Here is a 23075-nt window from a genome sequence, read left to right as displayed (position 1 = left end):
AATCATTCATCATTTTTACCCCACCCGAACTTTTCTTGTATAATATAAAAAAGACTGATGTCCAGTGTTCATTTTGTAGCCGTCAGAAAGAGGATAGTTCACACTTATCTTTGTGCTGCTTATGCACTTCTCTTTTCTAACACGATTTTTGCACTTTTGTTGTTTCTTTTATCTATTCTGACTTCTCTCTGTGTTATGAAAAAATATTATCTGGCTTTTCTGATTACCCTATCAATAGGCAAAACGAATTTTATTTCATTAATTTACTCATTTTACTGGTTAAATTTCAAAGACATGAATCCAAATTTTCTAACGCAAAACCGTCTTTTCAATGCTTTATGAATGAAACCAGACAATATTTTAAAACTATACAACAGTCCCATAATATAAAAGCAATTCTTCTGCTGATTCAACCCCAGCCTGCGTTTTTAACCCCCCGACATTGAATTCTGTAATGTTTGAAGTGCGTTCAACGAGAAAAAAGATCCCGCAGTAACTTCCGGGTCACGTCTTTCAACATCCTATCAAAGCGTCGTGACGCTGTGGGCATACGTACAGCACGCGCTGAGCACAACTGCTTGTGCAACTGTCCTGCACGTTGACATTGAAACGCTCCGAGAGACCGCCGCGCTGCTGTCGTCTCTCACAGGTCAGTGATTTAACCTGCTGTTCATTATGTGACGAAACTACAGCTGAATATCTTCGTAATACGCTGTTTGAATTAAGTCCACACATCCGCTAACAGTGGCTGCTGGGTAACGTCAGGGCCACAACCATACCTGCTGTGTTTTTACTCTGTGTTGTTGTTAAGTCTTATTTGAAAAGCCGAATAACTCGAACACGAGAGCGGCGTGGAAGTGGGCTGTAACATGATGCTAGTGATATTAGGATAACCGGGCGGAGGCTAGTTTTGACCCGGTTAGTTGCACTACAGCTAAACCTGAGGTTACCGAGGGCGACATCAGTCAGAGTTAGCGATATAACGACAGTATTAAATAAACACACGACCCACACAGCCCACTGATCACAGCATTAGCCCAGCTGTGTTACGGCTGAGTGTCCACAGATGATCTTTGCCTTTTTCGTGTTTAAATCCTAATGTCCTGGGTGTATTTGTTCCCCTGTCAGACAGGCTAACATGGGATCCTCCTGGTCCACAGCAGAGCCCTCTGTAGTCAAAGCTGAGGCTATGAAGACCGTCTCTGCTCAGCGCTGCCCAGTGCAGGAGGAAGCTCAGCCTGTCAGAGGTACTGTAGTTTCATTACAGTCAGGATGTCATAGCGTGAAATGCTGGGCCGAATTTCTTCTTCCAAATTCTCCTTTGTAAGTGCAAGGTGAAGATGGCATGCGATTTGTGAAACAGATATTTTTTATTGCTACTAACTGCACATTTATAAAATACTCTGACGAATGTCGACAAGCCAGGAATGGAAAATCTGATAATGACTCTAAAGAGGCATCAGTGGCTGTTAATATGTAAAAACAAATACTCAAAAAACTGTCTGAATACAGTGAAATCCATATCGACAAGCTGCTGTAAGCCAAGCTGTGGCAGAGCAGCTAGCATCAGGCTGAATGCTTAGAAAGCAGAGAAGTTGCAACAAAACAGTGAATAAATGGAGCGATCTTTCCTGCACAGACTCCAGAGCTCAGTGGGGGGTTCGTGGAAAGTGAATTTCTTCCATTGTATGAGGAAGATAACAGGTTTATCATAAATGTTAGTATATTGTGACACCCTTAACTCGAGCAATTAAGAAAAGAAACGGCTTGTGTCAGAGAGAAGGTCCTGTGCACACAGATAGTGTTTTACTCCCACAGAAAACTGCATTTCATGGTATTACATAGGTCATTAGCTCTCATTCTTCACTGTTATCATAAACTGTACAAGTTTTACTGAATGATGTTGAATTATATCTTGACTGTGGTTGTGTATTTGTGTTTTTCTTAGCATCTCCGCCTTCACAATGTCCCATGCATCAAGCTCAGGCTGAAAAAGGTAGGGACTTCAGTCTAAAGGATAGCCTGTGGCTTGCCTGCACTGCAACACATTTCTATGTTCAGATGGTTGTTTTAATGAAATGATCAAACCTGTGGCTCGCACGTGTTCTCCTGCAGGTCCGGCCCACCAGGATCAGGCGTACAACTTTGTGGAGTGTCCCATGAGAGCTGCAGCAGTCACGAAGGGCGACATCGATCCAGCAAATATGGTACCTGTGCAGCTTGGAGCAAAGAGGCTTTATTTTAGAAGTAACTTTTATGTTTTAAGCTACGGTAGCCTGATCCTTAATTCGTTTTAGTTCTGATACACTGGCCTCGTTTGCTGCCACGCACTGTTGTTGTCTGCGGTGGCTCTAGTTTGTGTGCTCGTGTATTCAGCCAGCTGACAACAACATGTTAGTGTTACTTCCCAACAACACCAAGCACAACAAAAGAGAAGCAGCTTTGTTATGCGAGCTTTTCAGTTGTTTCAACACTTGACCACAGGTATGAAACACATGTATGCTGCACTGACCATGTTCTCTCCTGGAGGACTTATGGCTGTCATGCCTGACATCTTTTCTATCTTTTAAGGTCATGGCTCAGACTATAATTTATCTTTTTCCACACGTGCAGATGCCTCCTCCCAACCAAACGCCAGCTCCAGACCAGCCCTTTGAACTCTCTATCAGAAGAGAGGAGTCCACTATCCCACGTCACGACACAGAGAAGAACTGGGTGTACCCGTCGGAGCAGATGTTCTGGAACGCCATGCTGAGGAAGGGGTCAGTTGGCTGGTGTTAAGACTACTTCAGGCTACCATATTGGAAACTATGAACTTCTATTTAGTGTCTCATTGAACCTCAAAGTCAGTGTTTTTAAAAATGCTTGGATTTCACATATCGGTAGCTTTAATTATTGCAGCAGCACAGTGATGGAGAAATATCTGCTAAAGACACTGTTTCCTTTGTTCGATCCTGTGCTGCAGGTGGCGCTGGCGAGATGATGACCTCAGCAAAGGTGACATGACCAACATCATTAAAATCCACAATCAGAACAATGAGCAGGCCTGGCAAGAGATCCTGAAGTGGGAGGCTCTGCATGCTCGGTGAGTGCGTACGATCGTTTGCAGCGAGCTGCCTGTTGGTCAGAGAATTGAGCCTTAACTGATGAACATTTACCTCGTATAGTGAATGTCCATGTGGACCAACTCTGAGGAGATTCGGTGGGAAGGCTAAAGAGTACTCCCCCAGGGCCCGCCTCCGACACTGGATGGGGTGAGAATGAAACATCCTGATGCACATTTAATAATTTTGGCTGTGTTATGTTTCTCGTTTGGGTCTGCATTGCCAGCTGCTGGTCCGCTATAATGAAATCAGGGAAATGCGGACATGCCGCGCAAAGCAACCCATGCAGCGGTCCATTAAACATGATGCATGTAAACCTCATGTTGGGGAAGATCCTGGTGACTAATTGAGTTTGTCTCTCTGCAGCTACGAGCTGCCATTTGACCGTCACGACTGGATCGTTGACCGCTGTGGGAAGGAGGTGCGCTACATCATTGACTATTATGATGGAGAAATCAACAAGGACACCTACCAGTTCTCCACCCTGGACGTGCGACCTGCTTTTGACTCTTTAGAAGCTGTGTGGGACCGTATGAAGGTGGCCTGGTGGCGCTGGACTTCCTGAAGGACTCTGGCTCATATTTGAGTCGCAAATTTTCAAAAACTGTTGTTACCCATTTCTGCTCTTTGTAACTTGTGTGATGCTGAAAAAAGAAACGAATCAGACCTCGTAAAAGATGATTGGATGTAGAAGAGTTTGTCCAACAGGTCATACAAGACCCTGTGTGTCTATGAAATCTATTGACTTGCGCTTAAATTTAACTGCTTGCTTGCTTACAGCTACCTGACTCTAGGTAATTTGAACCTCATCTAGCAACAGAAAGTTTAAATGTTTATTTTTCTCAGTTGGGACATTGAGACAAGCTTTAAAACCTGCCAATATTCCTTTATTGGCTAATGGTCATAAACCAGAAATCTAGGAAAGTTCATATGTTGTGTTTTAATAAATCACCTTTTCTGTGTTTTGTTTGTAAACACTGCGTATTTAATTAAACCATTTTTATGGGCCAGAGAGGTTAAACTACCTGTCCAGAATGAATTCAGTCCCCTCCTGTGAACTGGCAGGACCTGGTGTTTGAAACCAGGGTATTAGCAGCTGGTCCTGTGGGTTGTGGTGTGGAGGTCTCAGAGAAAAGGCCATGAAGCAAGCCTAATGAGCTACACTGAACCTAAAGCTGGAGATTTCAGTGACATGGACATGGTTGACTGATGTCCTGTAATCATTATGACGCTATAATTTGAGATCCAATAAATAAAATAAGTTTTTGTACAAAGTATCGGATCAGTATCGTCGATACCACCCTGAATATTACTTGGTATCAGATCGGAAAGAAATTCAGTGGTATCGCACATCACTACCACTGATTTAAGAACACAGTTGTGTGAAAGAAGCAAAAACTTCACTGCATACTCAGCTGTGGATGAAAGTACAGACATGATGGACACTGCACAGCTGACCATCTTCATCCGTGGAGAGGAAATATTGAACATTAAATAGATGCACAACGACAGGAAAAGACATTTTTTAAAAATGTATGTCAAAGTGTAACCGACATGAAACTGCTCTGGTTAAGGCACTATGCCGACACGAAGATGAGAAACGTAACAATGATAAACACACGCTTGATGGAAGTGTTTATAAAAAGCTATAACTCAGAAACTATTGATAGAATTGTATCATGTCTCTATAAGGGTCTAATGGATTTGAAACCACATTCGACTTCATATATTAGAACAAAATGGGAGAAAGAAGGAGGGATAAAAATATTAGAGGAAGAATGGACGGCAATATGGAGGTATCAGTGGATGTGTACCAGCTCACGAAAGTGGAGGGAATTCGGCTGGAAGTGCCTAATTAGATACTTTATAACACCTTCTCAGAAGTCTCATTATGATGATAACCCCCCTGCTTGTTGGAGGAACTGTGGAAATCAAAGTGCAAATCACTACCACATTTTCTGGGACTGCTCTATCTTGAGGGATTATTGGAGAGAAATACATAATGCCTTACAGGATATCTTTAAACGTGAAATACCCCTCGAGAGTAAGACTATGTTCTTTGGATATATACCTCAGGAATGGCCTAAATATGATAAACATTTAGTAAATATTCTACTGGTGGCCTGTAAAAAGAGTATCACCAGAAAATGGTTATCCCCGGAGAGCCCAAACATAAGTACATGGATGGAAATCTATAACATGGAAAAGATAACAGCTTCTGTTAACCACAAGCTGGAGAAATTTACATCATACTGGGAAAACTGGGTCAAATATATCACGCCTCATAGGCCAGATTTATTTTTACAAACCAATAACTGTGATGTATGAGAGCATATATTTATAGGATCACCCCCTACCAACACATCCGTTTTTGTTTGTTTTTTTGTTTTGTTTTGTTTGTTGGTTTGTTGGTTTTGTTTGTTTTCTTATTTTGGATTATGTGATTGTTTCAATTGCTTCTATAGTTGTAACTATTCTCTCTTTATGACTCGGATGTAAATTAAAATACTATTTCGGTATCTAAGGCAGATAACCTAAGCAAGAAGTATGCTTACATGATGTACAGACTGATGCATATATACCAACAAGACAGTGTACATCACTGTGACAACAGCGTTTGTTTTCATTCAAAGGCTTTATGGTTTTTCCTATAATACCTGGTGGGTCGGTCTCTAGTCGGGACGATTTTTTGTCCCAGTGCAGCCCTGGGTGCGATCCACCGGTGGTGATACTTTGTGAGTTCATGATTTAACAATCAGCTCTCATATACTCAGGCCTGAAAAATTGAAATTGAAAGTGCTATGAAATATTCTTACTGGGAACAGTTGTAAAGTGTGCTTCTCCAGGATTATAATGGGCTTTGGAGAAGTTCACTTCTATTGGACACTGACCACATGAGATGGTAAGTCCTGAGTCTAAAAGGATTGCACCGAGTCAATCCAGTCCAAAATCATAAAGAATTGTTGATGACGTCATCTTGCTGATGATGGATACTCGAATAAGGCAAGGCAAGTTTATTTATATAGCACAATTCAACAACAAGGTGATTCAAAGTAAGTAAGTTGCGCGTGAGACTCCACTGTCAGCAATATCTGGCATGGATGTGTGTGACTGGACTGTGATGGACTGACGATGTGGACTAAAAGTTTTGACTGACTTTATACTGAGACACAAACTGCACCACCTTTAGAATTAGTAAATGTAGAGCAACAATTCACCCAGCCTGTAAGAGAAGGGTGGATGTTTTGTTTTGTTTTATTTTTGCAGGAGCGGGAGCATAAGAGAGGTTTATTGTTTTACTTTTAACTACAACTCGTTTGTGCTTCTATATCTTTTCCCTTCTGGTCTGTTTGTCTTTTGGTAAATGGACTGACTCTATAGCACTTTTCAACTCTCCCAGAGCACTCAAAGCACTTTATAAAACATGCCATACACTATGCTTTAATTGCTTTATAAGCATCCTCACACACATTCATCGGAGAGCAACCTGGCATTAGTGTCTCGCCCATGAATACTTGGCACACAGACTGGGGCAGCCAGAGAGCGAACCACCAGCCTTCTGATTATTCTCCCTCTTGAGCTACAGCCATATTTGGTGTTATTGTGACATTTTTATTTTTCAAGTGCTTTATAAATGAAGTAGTGATGGGCAAATGAAGCTTGGGTTGAAAACAGGTTAATTACTCAAAGCTTTTCAACCCAGTCCTCTTTAGTGACATCTGGTGGCCAAAAATATGAAGCACAGCTTAAATCTACAACTTTAAAATAAAGTGCTTTGTTGTGATTGGCCACAGGAGAGAGCTGAGTTGGCAGCCTCTGTTTAATATCAGTGATAATTCTGTGTGACACCAGGCTACCACTGTGGTGCATTGAACATGTAGTTTTTTTTTGGGTGGTTTTATTTTATTTATTTTTTTAATGTCTATTTGATTAATACATTTTGAGGAATAAACCTTCCTTGTTTAAACATCTGACATGGTGTGGTTTCTCTTCGATGTGACTTCTTGAGATTTGTAAACATAATGGATGAAAAATACATTTTATATAATAATATGCAACAGTCTTACAAAAGGCTGGGAGCATGCTTGTGCTGTAAGTCCCTACATTCATGTGATTATGTAAGTAACCAGTTGACAGGTACATTTATATATAATATATTATAATGAATACAATAATATTACATAGACAAAGAGCTGTTTTGTGCAGAATAAGAGACAAGCAGGTACCTTCAGAGGAATGGGAAGTCCTCGTCAGCATTCATGTCTTTCCACACAAAGTGGGGAGAGAGATTATGTTAAGGATTACATTTAGATGGACTTCTTTAAACACCACTGGACCATCTGTGTCCCATTGAGTGTGTGTGTGTGCATGTAGTTGTGTTCACTTTGTCACTAAATGGACGGTGTGTACTCCACACAGAAATTCTTACATCAGTGTGCAATAACCTGTGCACACACACGAGAGATTCCCCTGCATGTTTGTGTGTGTCTAATTTCTCTGTGGAAACATGTTGCAGGAGCATAGGTAAGTTTTGCATAAACACATCTCAGTGGAGCTTTAAAGCAACGCAGACTTTGTGCTGGCAGTCTATTAAAAATGTTAAACTCTTTAGTTTTTATTTCTCGAACATGTTTAAAACCTCAACAGGTTTGCATCGTCTGACATCAGAGAGCAAGACCAAGGTATCTCTGACAAAGGGACAAAAATAGACTTATTAATGATTTCACTGCAGGTTTCATATTATGTAAAACCATCCACTGGTATGATTTGGACCCTTTGGTGTTCTGATTTTGTCTTCTACTCGACAGTCCTGTTTTAGAGGTTATTGATGAAACATTTATATCCTGATGAGAACGGTCTCTTCTACGATGATAATGTTCTCAATCGCAGGAGGCGAGTACTCAGTAAATGGTTTGATGAGGATGAAAATAAACTCAGTTTTTACCATGAACTTCCTTCTAGAAGCAAGTTTTACCAAAGTTATTGTTTTTATAGATTGTGAGAGATCCCTAATAAACCCTGTCTTACTTGGTTTAAATCACTAGACTCCAACATTTTGAAATGTTAAGGTGTTGTTGGATGCTTGTCTTATGTCTTTTTTATCCTCCCCTACCTCAGATAACACATCACTCACTCATGTAGGGTTGTGAGGGAGGGTTATGGGTCACGTAGGTCACAGTGGGTTGGGACATTCATGTGTGCTGAACCATGTGGGACATGGTCATGGAGGGGATGGGTGCCCCTCTCTCTGGGATACTGCTCCTTGTTGGTTTGGGGTGGCTTGGACCTTTTCCGTGCTGGCGGGGGCAGTCCTTTGGCGCGTGGGGCCCTGGGACCCTGTTCTTAGCTCATACCTGGGTTGCCAGACTCTAGCGGCGCGCAACCACATTTTCAAGTACATTTCATGACAAAGGCACATACACAGGCACACACACTCTCTCTCTGTCTAACACACACACACCACAAGAAGTATGCTGATCTGTGCATTTTTCATATTTCAGTTTGTGTTTTAGGTGCTGTAGTTTGTTTTTTTATTAGTTGTTCAAACATAAGTAGGTACGAACAAGATATAAAACACAGCAAAGTGACAACAGTCGGCTAGGTAGCGTTGCACAGCAGTGACGTCAGGCCAAGGGCTTATGTGGAGTGGTTACACTGGCAGAGGTATTTGCTTATGTGCCTTCAAGCACGCATGAACTTTAGTGACATACTGTAGGATCCAGTTTTTGTGTTGTTACCTTATGTGTGCCGCTAAGGGTCACTTTTTGTGCTTTTACAGTATGGTATGTTTTATGGTACGGTGTTCAAGGTAGACACACACAAGTCAGGTGTTGCTGGTTGGAAGGAACGAGCTGTTTGTGATTCATGGTAAATGACGTTAAGATAAGATAACCTTTATTAGTCCCACATGTGGGAAATTTGTTTTGTTACGGCAGTGGACAGTGCAAAGCTACATAGAAAAATTAGAAACAACAAAAACAAAACAAAAAAACAAGACAAAAAACACTGGAATAAGATATCAATAAGATACTGCACACAATAGAATAAAATACTATATACAATCAAATCAAATAGAATAAAATACAATACAAATGCTATATACAATATGGGTACAATACAATGATGCCAGAAAAGAGTATTACAGGGAGTGCAGAATTATTAGGTAAATGAGTATTTTGTCCACTTCATCCTCTTCATGCATGTTGTCTTACTCCAAGCTGTATAGGCTCGAAAGCCTACTACCAATTAAGCATATTAGGTGATGTGCATCTCTGTAATGAGAAGGAGTGTGGTCTAATGACATCAACACCCTATATCAGGTGTGCATAATTATTAGGCAACGTCCTTTCCTTTGGCAAAATGGGTCAAAAGAAGGACTTGACAGGCTCAGAAAAGTCAAAAATAGTGAGATATCTTGCAGAGGGATGCAGCAGTCTCAAAATTGCAAAGCTTCTGAAGCGTGATCATCGAACAATCAAGTGTTTCATTCAAAATAGTCAACAGGGTCGCAAGAAGCGTGTGGAAAACCCAAGGCGCAAAATAACTGCCCATGAACTGAGAAAAGTCAAGCGTGCAGCTGCCAAGATGCCACTTGCCACCAGTTTGGCCATATTTCAGAGCTGCAACATCACTGGAGTGCCCAAAAGCACAAGGTGTGCAATACTCAGAGACATGGCCAAGGTAAGAAAGGCTGAAAGACGACCACCACTGAACAAGACACGCAAGCTGAAACGTCAAGACTGGGCCAAGAAATATCTCAAGACTGGTTTTTCTAAGGTTTTATGGACTGATGAAATGAGAGTGAGTCTTGATGGGCCAGATGGATGGGCCCGTGGCTGGATTGGTAAAGGGCAGAGAGCTCCAGTCCCACTCAGACGCCAGCAAGGTGGAGGTGGAGTACTGGTTTGGGCTGGTATCATCAAAGATGAGCTTGTGGGGCCTTTTCGGGTTGAGGATGGAGTCAAGCTCAACTCCCAGTCCTACTGCCAGTTTCTGGAAGACACCTTCTTCAAGCAGTGGTACAGGAAGAAGTCTGCATCCTTCAAGAAAAACATGATTTTCATGCAGGACAATGCTCCATCACACGCGTCCAAGTACTCCACAGCGTGGCTGGCAAGAAAGGGTATAAAAGAAGAAAAACTAATGACATGGCCTCCTTGTTCACCTGATCTGAACCCCATTGAGAACCTGTGGTCCATCATCAAATGTGAGATTTACAAGGAGGGAAAACAGTACACCTCTCTGAACAGTGTCTGGGAGGCTGTGGTTGCTGCTGCACGCAATGTTGATGGTGAACAGATCAAAACACTGACAGAATCCATGGATGGCAGGCTTTTGAGTGTCCTTGCAAAGAAAGGTGGCTATATTGGTCGCTGATTTGTTTTTGTTTTGTTTTTGAATGTCAGAAATGTATATTTGTGAATGTGGAGATGTTATATTGGTTTCACTGGTAAAAATAAATAATTGAAATGGGTATATATTTGTTTTTTGTTAAGTTGCCTAATAATTATGCACAGTAATAGTCACCTGCACACAGATATCCCCCTAAAATAGCTAAAACTAAAAACAAACTAAAAACTACTTCCAAAAACATTCAGCTTTGATATTAATGAGTTTTTTGGGTTCATTGAGAACATGGTTGTTGTTCAATAATAAAATTATTCCTCAAAAATACAACTTGCCTGATAATTCTGCACTCCCTGTAAACTTAGTGTTATTGCTATTGCACATGTGTGGATGTGTGTGTTTGATCAGTTGGAGTCTTTGTTGTAGAGTGTTACGTCCCCACATGAAAGCTAGGCAAAGAGGGTGGGGGACGGTAACAGTTGGATTCAGGTTGAAATGAAAAGAACACCAGGCAGAGGTATTTAACACAAAATATCTTTATTATAATCAATTGCCTCAATATTCATATAAACAGTAACAGCAAAAAGAGACAGCAACGCTGCTTTAATGATAAATCAGACAGGCCAACCCAAAGAGATGGTGACCACTTCAACAAAGAAAACAACTATAAGGCTTCAACAGAAAAAGACAGCAACGCCACTATTAGCAATAACTAGGCAGGCCAAACAAAATAATGGAGGCCACCAAAACTTAAGGAAAACCACTGCTCAGTTAAGAACTACTCACAAAGAGCCACGCACGGTGGGGCTGGTCACACACAGCAGGCCTTTTCCACACCTAGACCAGTATCACACACTGACCAGCACAGAGGAAAACCACCAGAAGCCTCTCCCCACTGCTCCTACCACTCCACACCGTAGGCAGGACGATCACACACCTAGCACTCAACGCAGCGACACCAGAGAAAGCCACCCTCCCACATCCAGCCCATCCCCAGCTTATAGGGCTTTGGAGCGTGATGTCACGGGGGTAGGCGTGGAAAGGATTTTGGCCCGATCCGCCATTTTGGGGGTCTAAGTAAGGAGCGAAAGCATAGCCATGGTTCATACTTGCTGTGTGGTCGGCTGCAATGTTCGATCTTACGACCGGCACGGGAATAAGTTTCGATTGTCTTTTTATGCTTTCCCAACCTGGAAGCAACATGAAGGAGCTCATGTATCGGATGTTACCAAACGAAGGCGTCTAGCCTGGATAGCAGCCGTGAGACGAGCTGATATCAAGTTCTGTTACGTCTCCAGATATCAGTTGGTGTGCTCAAGACATTTTCATTCCGGTAAGTTCTAAATATGTTCACATCACACTTTATAGCTGAATAATATCATCGTCTCGGAAGTTATAGAAATTGCGATCAAACATAGAATGGAGTGACTTGATTGGTTGATGTAAAGACAATAAATGAAATGAGACAGGAAGGACACAAATTGGCGTTAATAATTTACCCGATTATCAATGTGTTAATTTGCATGTACTTTACAATTATGGGCATATAATATGTTAACGATATTTTAGCAGTTAAATGATAAATGTGTAAAATTAATTATGGTGGGGGGTGGAAAATGGCTATTTCACTCGGTGCACTCCAGCTGACTTACTTTGACGACGTACTCAGAGTTTGGCGGCTTGAAAATAGCCAAATCTTGCACCCAGCCATTTGTAAATTGGATGTGCGCCTCCAGTGACTTGTAATTACGAAACTGGTTCGCTGTGTAAGCGCTTACTCCACAAACAAGATACGTGAAGATATCGGGGTAGGACAGTGGCGGTAAGTCGTCTGGGTCTTTACTCCACTGCCGTATTTCATATGGGTCCAGATTTGCGATGCACTCTATTTTTTTTTCAAGTAACGCTGCTTCGCCTCTGGACGCAATCGGTCTCTATACCGTCCGTTTTCTTTTGAGCTGCTTTTAAGCATGATTCTTGTCGTCGTCGTGTGTTTGTTTTGATTCGTAGACCCCGAAAATGGAGCTGTGCTCCCACAATGCATTGCGGCGTGACGTCAACTCCAAAGCCCTATATAACCTCAGAGAGGTGATTGCTGACTGGGCCCAGGTGGCAAACGAGGCCAATGAGCAGCAGCTGTGTACTGGGGAGAGAGAAGAGCAAGAGAGAGACAGAGGGGTGGAGCAAGAGAGGAGGAGGTGGAGAAAAACACCACACCCACACAAGGGCAGTATCAGGAGGCCCAGCTAGGGCCGTAACATAGAGTCTGACAGCAGTGGGGAAGAAAGACCTGTGAAATCTCTCCGTCCCACACCGTGGGTGCCGCAGTCTCCCACTGAAGGAGCTGCTCAGTGCTGTCACAGTCTGCTGCATGGGGTGGGAGACGTTGTCCAACAGGGATGACAGCTTAGCCGCCGTTCTCCTGTCACTCACCACCTCCACTGGGTCCAGAGGGCATCCTAGAACAGAGCTGGCCCTTCGGATCAGCCTGTTCAGTCTCTTCCTGTCCCCAGCAGAGATGCTGCTGCCCCAGCAGACCACACCATAAAAGATAGCAGAAGCCACCACAGAGTCATAGAAGGTCTTCAGGAGTGGGCCCTCCACTCCAAACGACCTGAGTCTCCACAGCAGGTACAGCCTGCTCTGCCCTTGCCTGTAGAGGGCGTCTGAATTATGAGTCCAGTCCAGTTTATTGTTCAGATGAACACCAAGGTACCTGTAGCTGTTCACAGCCTCGATGTCCATACCTTGGATGTTCAGTGGTTGCAGTGGAGGATGTTTGTGCCTGTGGAAGTCTACCACCAGCTCCTTGGTTTTACTGGCATTGATCTGGAGGTAGTTCAGCTGGCACCAGTCCACAAAGTCTTGGGTCAGTTCTCTGTACTCCCTGTTGTCCCCATCAGTGATGAGGCCGACTATTGCAGAGTCATCAGAGAACTTCTGCAGGAAGCACTGGGTGGAATTGTGGGAGAAGTCTGCAGTGTAGATGGTGAAGAGGAACGGAGCCAGAACCGTTCCCTGTGGGGCCCCCGTACTGCAGACGACCCTGTCCGACACACAGCCCTGAGTCCTCACATACTGTGGTCGGTCGGTGAGGTAGTCCAGTATCCATGTAGTGAGGTGGTGGTCCACTCCAGAGTTCTCCAGCTTGTCCTTCAGAACTGAGGGAAGAATGGTGTTGAAGGCACTGGAGAAATCAAAGAACATGATTCTCACAGTGCTTCCAGCGGTCTCCAGGTGAGCGAGGGAACGATGTAGGAGGTGAATGACGGCATCATCCGCTCCAATGCCAGGCTGGTAGGCAAACTGAAGTGGGTCCAGTGATGAGCTTATTAGGCGCCGAAGCTGAGCCAGGACCAACCGCTCCAGGGTCTTCATCAGGTGGGATGTCAGAGCCACCGGCCTGTAGCTGTTGAGGTCCTTGGGGCGTGAAGTCTTTGGCACTGGTACAACACAGGAGGTTTTCCAGAGCTGTGGGACTCTTCCCAACCTCAGGCTCAGGTTGAAGAGGTGCTCCATCACCCCACACAGTTGGTCCGCGCAGGACCTGACCACTCTTGAGCTGATGCCATCTGGACCCACAGCTTTCCTAGCTTTAATCCTCCTCAGTTCCCTCCTAACCTGGGTAGTTGAGAGAGGCAGGCTGGAGCCTTGTGTTGAGTGTGTATTGGATGCTGTTGTTGGGGGTGGGGAGGAGTGAGCAGGGTGAGGAGAGGAAGTGTGAAGTGTCTGAGGTGTCAGAGGTGGAGCAGCAGTAGTGGGGGTGGGTGAGTCTGCAGCCGATGTTGAAGACTGCCTCATGGGTGAATCAAATCTGTTAAAGAAATGATTCAGTTCATTTGCCCACCTCACATCCCCCCCGAGATGGTTCTGAGGCCTCTCCACACTTCTACTGGTTACTAAGAGAACTGTTGAACAACAAATGCAACCAGTTCAGAGTAATCAAGGTGTTAAACAGACAAGAGAAGTTCAGCTGGAGTTACTGGACCAAGTTTCATTTATAATAGTGGTACCGCGTCACCCACGCCATCGAACATCTCAGTGGCTTCAAGCGTAGGCTTAGCCTCTGCACATACTATTCTTAATCCATAGGGTTTAGGTGATTTTGGCCCTTTGTAGGTATAACAGCTTCAACTCCTCTGCGAAGGTCCCAAGAATGTGTGCTTGAGTGATGTGTTTCTAAGATATTACAAGGTTTCAAAGTTGCATTAATCACATATTTAGCTTTCCATAGAAGCCAGTATTAAGACTCGACAATTCAATAGGCAGTGCATTTCAACCAATAAAAACGTCTCTCTCCGAGTCCAAACCCTCTGAGCTACAGTCGGTAACCTTTAGTGAGCACTTAGTCTTCGACATAATTTTCTGTCCAATCCCTGATTCACTGCGTGCACCCACACCTCATCTTGTGACCCTGTGGCTTTTCTCTCTGCAAAGATTACTAGTCTGACTGTTAAAAGTACAGCTCTACTCTTTCTGCAGTTTTATTCCTTCCAATTAAGCCTTGACAGTCTGGGGTTTGCTCGTCTTCTCTGCAGGTTATTGATCATCAGCTGTGTTGGCAAGCTAAGACTCCTCTGCTACAGATAGATCCAAAATGGGCTCAGGAGCCATGTTTTCATTAAGAAAAAGGCACGGATGAATGGCAGGGAAGAGATAAAGGTCATCAGACCTAAGAGTCTAATAATTAAACCTGATAGCTCTCAGCCAGCTAGTCTTCAGTGTAATAGTCAGGCTGTTTGTCTGCTTTCTTGACCCAACTAGCTTTCTTGTGATTGAGGAAACTTGTAAAAGAAAGGAGGTGAAAATAAAATTGCTCATAAGCTACAGGGAAGCTGGTCAGACTATGTTATTTCATCAGTAATAAAGAGACTCAGGCTACGTCCACACTCGTCCGGATAAATCTGAAAACTGCGTTTTTGTCTGAAAACGCTCCGCGTCCACACTATCGTTTTCAGTCATTTTCACAGAGTTATGCGTCCACATTGAAACGGCCGAAAACGCTTATGTTCCAGTACTGCGTATGCAACCTGCCTCATTTCTGTCTGCTGTTTATTTACTTTGTGCATCTTTGAAACGTCACGGCAAAATGTCGAGGAAAAGCACCGAGTTTTTGAAATAGACTAACAATGAGGTGGAGTTATTGCTGCGAGTAACAGAAAAGTACAAAGTTGCAAAAGCAAATGAGAGTTAAAGAATTTGAAGAAAAGCTATCTGGAGCACGTACAGACTGATATTAATCTTTAATAGGGCTGTCAAACAAAACAACTGCTGTGTAATGCCCTTCGCCATCTTAGTTTAATTGAGTCAGGAGACAGACACTATCTCTACTTTTAAGATCAGGCTTCAAACTTTCCTTTTTGCTAAAGCATATAGTTAGGGCTGGACCAGGTGATCCTGAATCCTCCCTTAGTTATGCTGCAATAGACATAGGCTGCCAGGGATTCCCATGATGCATTGAGTTTTTCCTTTCCAGTCACCTTTCTCACTCACTATGTATTAACAGACCTCTCTGCATTGAATCATATCTGTTATTAACCTCTGTCTCTCTTCCACAGCATGTCTTTATCCTGTCTTCCTTCTCTCACCCCAACCGGTCACAGCAGATGGCCCCGCCCCTCCCTGAGCCTGGTTCTGCCGGAGGTTTCTTCCTGTTAAAAGGGAGTTTTTCCTTCCCACTGTCGCCAAAGTGCTGCTCATAGGGGGTCATATGATTGTTGGGTTTTTCTCTGTATCTATGAAGCACCTTGAGGCGACTTTTGTTGTGATTCGGCGCTATATAAATAAAATTGAATTGAATTGAATTGAATAGTATCTACAGAGCAATGGTTTTGCTGAAAGAACAGTCAGAACAGCCAAATCAGTTCTGGATAAAGCTCATGCCCAGGACGAGGATCCCTACCTGTCTCTTTTAGAGCAAAGGAACACGCCATTTGATGAGTGTAAATCACCAGTACAGCTCCTAATGAGCCGACACCTATGATCAGTGCTTCCAGTCACCAGATATCAGCTAAGACCCTGCATCATAAGTCAGACAGTGGTACAAACTAAAACGATAGAAAAGCAAGAACACCAAAGGCAATACTACAATGGGAATGTCACACCACTACCAAAGCTGTAGCAAGGGGACCAAATTTGTTTCCAGCATAGGACTGGAAACTGGAAACTGGCTGCAGAGACTGACCACTCTTTTATAATCCACACCAGCGAGGGACAGACCATGTGTTGCAACCGACGGCACTTGATGGGCGTTAAGTTTTACCAGCACCCTTAAAACCAGCAGCTGATCTGGAAAACCAGCATGAAAGTTCAGCTCAGCAGCAAGCAGAGCCTCAGTCACCATCAACACCAACCATGGAAAACAGCCCTATAGTGACCACCAGATCAGAGTGAGCGGTTCAGCCAAGAGCAATTCTTCAATTTTGATTTTGAAGGGTGCAGGTGGATCGCTGTCCTAAAGAGAAAAAATGTTTTCAAATGTTGATGTGAAATAATCACTGCAGTTCCCATTTTGTGGAAACTTGATATGTGTTTACTATCTAGTATCTACAGAGCAATGGTTTTGCTGGTTTTTCATCACTCCGCACCTGCTGGTTCTGCATCTGTTCCTGCTGGATGGTCCGAGGGGGCGCTTGAGCAGTCTGTTTTGCTGGAGGGTCCAAGGGACCCATTCAGCCGTCTTCTGCCTCTGCTGCAGGGTCCGATGGGCTCGTTCAGTCATCTGTCTTTGCTGGAGGGTCCGAGGTGCCGCTCCAGCCATCTTCTGTCTTTGCTGGAGGATCTGAGGGGCCTGTTCAGCCATCCGCCTCTGTTGGAGGCTCCGGGGAGTTCATCCAACCATCAGTGCGCCCATCAGCACCACCAGATCCTCCACCTGCGGCTTCCACAGCGTTGCCTGCAGTGCCATCGCCTGCTCCATTGCCTGCGGCTGCCATGGCGCCGTCTGGTCCTGCCTGGTCTGGTTCCGCCTCGTCTGGTCCTGCAGCTGCCACGCCGCCATCCAATCCATGTCCTACTTGACTAGCACGGCCAGCTCGTCCACGCCCAGCACACCGTTATTTATTAAAGAAATTTAGCAATAGCAAAGCTAAAGAAAAATTGAATGGTAACAATCACAAAACAATAATAAAATCACTTAAACTATACTTATCTAACTGACCGACTCTGAGCTAAGGCTGATTTTGTTCTTATCCTTGGTGATGAGAGGGTGGAGAATGGATGACGGCAAAAATGAGCAGATGAGAGCCAAAAATTACAAAATCAATTCAAAGGTTCACAGGTTGGAGTGCAGTTCCCTTTCTAGCATCTCTGCTGGAATTTCGACTGTGAAGCTCTTAGATCCCATCTTCTGAACTGCTCAACTCACAAGACAGACAAGACAAAAGGGAAGAACCCCAGATATCCTTTTAAACTCCACCTGGTCACTCTTTCTCAATCCTCTCCTACTGGACGTCACAGCTTCACATGGGTATCCAGTATCAAGTTAGTCGGAGCTGGCGAGTCCCCTCACCCAAATCGGCTCCATCTGAAGTCTGCACTGGCTGCTCGGTGATACCCAGAGGATCAGAGATGAGAACATTTTAATCAGAGTGCTGAACCATACTTCCTGTACAGGGGTAGATCAACAGTTTGTTTCCTTTTTTTCACCGTTCCTGCTTCTTTGCTGTCTCATTAACGTCTTGCACTCTTCATCTCCTCTTCTCTCTCTTTCATTACTGCCCTCCATTTTTCTCCATTTGAGTTTTTTTTCACAAACTTGTCCAAATAAGACAGGGAAATGTAAATCGGGAATTACACAAAATGCACTGAAACTAAGGGTTCGCTTTTTACTTCTAAAATATGATACAGAGAGCGTACATTTTTCTCTTCGGTCTAAACATCTCATAACTCCAAAGAATGAAAAAGTCAAAAACCCATGACCATGTCACATGTGCTCTGGTTTCGCTAATTACTCCATTACTACCATTGGCATTGCACTATTGCCCAGTTTCATTTATTCCTCAAGCCTACAAATCTCAGAAAACACATAGGTTGCCAAATTGGTGTGACCAAAATCATGCCTAAGATGCAAGCAGAGTGAAAGTGTGTCCTGTGTGATGGTTTTAGGTGGTGTACACAAATGTATAGGTGATTTCCACAACAGGGATCAATAATTATATCTATCTGGACACTACCCAGACTTCCATAATAGCATCCAAACTATATTACAAGCCTTTGGAATAGACCACAGGCCACCTGCATCAATGATGGTGATGGATGGAATATTACAGCCTCATCCTTGTTGGAAGCTTGCCATTGGTATAAAATAATAATAAATAAATAAATAATCACAATAGGAACGTCCAGTGTTTAACTCCCACACCATTCTCACACTGGCTGCCAGTCTGATTTTGAACTGATTTCAAGATTTTATTATTTATTTTTAAGGCATTGCGTGGAACAGCACCTTCGTATCTTTCTCATCTTTTGAAATTGTACACACCTTCAAGATCATTAAAGGCCAAATGATCCCAGCTGTCCTGAGGTCCAGACTAAAGCATAGAGGACAACCTTTACTGTGGCTGCTCCTAGACTGTGACACAAACTGCCCCTCCACATCAGTACACATTTTCAAACCCGTTTGGAAACCCACTTTAATTCTCTGGCAATCAGAAGGAGTTCTGACTTATTCTATTTGTGTTATTTCTTTCTCAGGGTTTCTCATTTTATATTTCCTTTCCTAAATCTGATCATCCTTTCCTATGTTTTTTAGATGCACAGCACCTCCTCTAAATGTGCTATAGAAATACATTTGATTTTAACTTTTTCACAGCTTAATGAAAGGTTGCATACTGAAATGCATTAGAGTTTTTTGTTTTTTGTTTTTTTGGTTAAACGTGACCATGTCATGAGAATAAAAAGTGCGTTTACGTTTACCAGTAGGTGGCAGACTGCTGCTACTGGGAGCCCACACTTCCTTTTTTGTTCCTTGGATAAAGACAAAAAAGAACTGGAGCTCCACCTGCCTCCTTTTTGGCCTCCCTCACAGATCCATGCTTGCATAAAACAGTTGACTGTAACACACATTTTTGAAATCAAATCCAGATTCCAGTTATTGTTGTAGGATTGCAAGGTAAGTAAAACCTTTGGATTTTTTCTTTTCTTTTTTAACTGAAGTTATATTTAGGGTTGTATTTCTTGTACTTATTAATTTAAACCAAATACTGTTCACCAGAGATGGGCAGTAACGCGTTACTTGTAATCTGATTACTTTTTTCAAGTAACTAGTAAAGTAAGGGATTACTATTGCAAAAATTACTGACCTTACTTTGAGTTTGATTCCATAAAAAGTGACAAAAACATTAGTGTCCGTTGTGTGTGGGAAGAAAACTTCTTTTTACAGCGAAAAAAACCCCTAAACTTCCAAGCAAGCGCCGAGTAGCTACCACGTAATGGGAAACTCACAGAGACACTGCCGTATCCTTCCACTGACCGCGGCACACCTGCACCAGGGTAAACCTCCGCCTACCCCACTCCTGCTTTACAGGTGAAAATAGAGCAACAGGACCGCTGAGTCTTTGACTTTATTTATTTTCTGCTGTGTTTTACTTGCATCTATTTGAAAGACTGAGTGTAAACACAAAAAATATTTTATTTTATGAGCTGGAATGTGCAGAAAATAGGTTTAAATGTTAAACTAATTTATTCAAGTCAGAGAACGTTGCATATAATTAAATCTTTTCTTGATGCATAAAGTTAAAAGATTAAAACTGATAAAACAAGTTTTAAAAAGAGACTTTTCCATTTGATTACATTTTGTATGATGGATTATGCAGAAAAAGTAATATTGGGCTGAAAGATCTATCGCTTTATCACCTCTTCAGGTTGTAAATCGTGTTTTTAAAAAGTAACTAAGTAATTAATTACTTTTGAAAATAAGTAATCAGTAAAGTAACGGGATTACTTTTTTGGGGAAGTAATCAGTAATTAGTTACTGATTACTTTTTTCAAGTAACTTGACCAACACTGCTGTTCACTTACACTACTAACAGAGTAGTTATCAGTAGCTCAGATTTATTTAGACTTTAAGTAGTCCAATATGTTATTTTGGGCAGAAAAGACAAAAGATTTTCTTTATTTTACTGTTTACACAAAAAGTGTTTTTTTGATTGTTTGTTTGTTTCTAAATAAGACAGTCTGTATCTGTGAAATTGTTGCTCAAAGAACTGCCAATCACATCATGCTTCTTTTAACATTTTTATTCTTTCAAAAAAAATGTCAGTACGCAATCATGCTTGTTTGGTGCTCCTTGCTGCAGGAGAGGCTGGATCTTTGGATCGTTAGAGGTCAGTTAGTGATGAAGACGGTGCAGCCCCCCACAACCCTGTAATGGATATGCGGGAGAGTATGGATGACATCGTATTTTTGTGTAGTGGAGATTTTAAATATGTATCCCATGACCACTTTTACTATCTTATGTATTGTCATGCAGATATTAAATATGCTGTGAAAGAGGGTATTGTTCTTTAGGTTTCGTAAAAGGTTATTAACATGGCTATTAATTAATTAATATGTAATTAATTAATAGCCAGTAATTAAATAGAAAATTTATTACACAGAAAATACCACAGATGTATCCAAGTAAATACCCAGAGTATAATATTTATAATGGATTGGATTTATATAGCGCTTTCCAAGGCACCCAAAGCGCTTTACAATGCCACTATTCATTCACTCTCACATTCACACACTGGTGGAGGCAGCTTCATGTCACTTAGATTACTGTGACAGTCTTTTTCTTTGTTTGAGCAAAAGGAATCTTGACCGTCTCCAGTTAGTCCAGAATGCTGCTGCAAGGCTTTTAACTAAGACATGAAAAAGAGAGCACGTTACACCAGTGTTACGTTCATTACACTGGCTTCCAGTACATTTCAGAATTAATTTTAAAATCTTAGTACTGACTTTTAAAGCTTTGAATTGTGATGCGATGCCCTGCCTGCATTATTGATCTTTTAGAACCCCACGCTCCCTCTCGCATCCTGAGATGATCTAATCAAAGGCTGTTGGTAGTCCCACGAACATGTTTTAAGACAAGAGGTGATAAATCTTTATAGCAGGCCCCCAGGCTGTGGAATGCTCTCCCTCCATCATTACGTTGCCTTGATTGTATTTATTCTTTTAAAAAGCAGCTTAAGACTCATTTATTTAGATTGGCTTTTAATTAGATATGTGCTGTATGTTTGATTTTTCATGTATTTTATATATTTCTGTTTTTATATTACTGTGAAGCACTTTGTGGTTTTTATCCCATGAAGAGTGCTATATAGATAAATTGAACTGAAATTGAATTATCACTATTTAAAGTCTGTATAAAAGGTATTACACTACTGTTACCTCTTGGTTACCTCTGGGGAAATTTTTATTTTCTACAATTTTACCTCGAGTTTTGGGCCCTTATTATCCAATTACATAATAATTTTTGGGTCCTGTCAGAGACAATTGCATTTTAGATGAAATATAAATGTACAAGTTGGACAGTGAGCAACTATAGTGTATCATGACTGGTCCATCTTTGAACAGCAGGACCTGGAGACCTTCACTCAGTCTAAAACCATCTGGGTTTAGTCCACCTTTATGTAGGTCTGATGGATGGTAGAGGTGGTTGCCAAGGTGACGAGTGAAGTGACCACAAAGCCACAGAAGAAAAAACCTGAGCCGACATCAGACCTAAGGCCACCCTAAACTGTCACCTTAGTGTCATGTTTATTGCACATAATAAAAAGCATTTACTGTCTGTGATGCCTCAAAGGCATTTATGTCATTTATATTTAATGTTTGCTTTAAATTAATTCATTTCTATGTATTTAAGTTAAAAAGAACAGTAAAAAGAGTTAAAAATGTTAATGCTAATAACCTCACTTCCTGGTGGGTTACCTGTATTGCTTCATTTCCTGTTTACTTCCTCTTCTTGGTTGCTCTAAGAGGGAGGCTGTGTCCGAATTCAGGGGAAGGATGCTCATAAGGACACTACCTACCTACATCACAAGGCAGTGTCCTTAGACAGACGGGTAGTCAGGAAGTGAGCAGCTGTGGACAGCCCCCTTTTTTTCTCCATAGAAACTTTATTGAACAAACAATGAGTATCCAACATAACAGATGGGCTGTGGACAGCCTCCTAGCCTTCAACTCCGCCCTTACTTGCGTGTTTTTCCGTCGCTAGCACCACAGCGCGAAAACTTTAAAATGGACCCAGAAATGTCGCTCAGTTGTTTGGACAATTTTAATTCTCGAGGAGCTAGAAAAACCTTATCGTCGTCGGCCGCACGTTTTGTACCTTAGGCTCATCAGAGACAATCGTGTCCAGGTAAAATAATTTCCTTTAATCTACACGCATTTAGGAATTACTCAGCTAATTACACGATAATTGAATTATTGCCGGTGTTGTGCCAAAAAGTGTTCGCCTGCCAAAACTGATTTCCAATGTTTCCGTGTGTAATATCTTTATGTATGTTGGTAAATAGACTTCGGTGAACATGGTTTACAAAGGGGTTTTATATATATAATAATTACCTGTTGTTCAAGTATCTTTATAACTCTGGTTCTAATGTAGGTACAGCTGATATATTTGTTTTGCTGTCTGCTGTC

The 23075-nt window shown here is 42.3% G+C and overlaps 1 protein-coding gene across 2 annotated transcripts; it reads left to right on the top strand.

Moving 5' to 3' along the window:
- The first annotated feature begins 510 nt into the window (after nt 1–510).
- hccsb (holocytochrome c synthase b) lies at nt 511–4079 on the top strand. Of its 2 annotated transcripts, none has more exons than XM_026180782.1 (8): nt 511–649; nt 1133–1247; nt 1949–1996; nt 2116–2207; nt 2614–2762; nt 2966–3085; nt 3168–3254; nt 3471–4079. In XM_026180782.1, exons 2-8 carry the CDS (start codon nt 1139–1141, stop codon nt 3667–3669), a joined length of 804 nt encoding a protein of 267 aa, XP_026036567.1. In that variant the 5' UTR covers nt 511–649; nt 1133–1138; the 3' UTR covers nt 3670–4079. The 2 variants fall into 2 exon arrangements, with proteins under 2 accessions (XP_026036567.1, XP_026036568.1); XM_026180783.1 differs by having other exon boundaries at nt 1129–1247.
- The last annotated feature ends 18996 nt before the right edge of the window (nt 4080–23075 follow it).

Source organism: Astatotilapia calliptera, chromosome 9, assembly GCF_900246225.1.
Source record: "Astatotilapia calliptera chromosome 9, fAstCal1.2, whole genome shotgun sequence".
Lineage (NCBI taxonomy): Eukaryota > Metazoa > Chordata > Actinopteri > Cichliformes > Cichlidae > Astatotilapia > Astatotilapia calliptera.
Note: the sequence above shows the minus strand (reverse complement) of the source record. Positions and strands in the feature narration are given on the sequence as shown.

Coding starts and splice junctions, on each gene's coding strand:
- hccsb (XM_026180782.1), top strand. CDS start 1,139: ATGGGATCCTCCTGGTCCACAGCAGAGCCCTCTGTAGTCAAAGCTGAG. Junction 2,208..2,613: donor ACATCGATCCAGCAAATATG/GTACCTGTGCAG, acceptor CCACACGTGCAG/ATGCCTCCTCCCAACCAAAC. Junction 3,255..3,470: donor CGCCTCCGACACTGGATGGG/GTGAGAATGAAA, acceptor GTCTCTCTGCAG/CTACGAGCTGCCATTTGACC.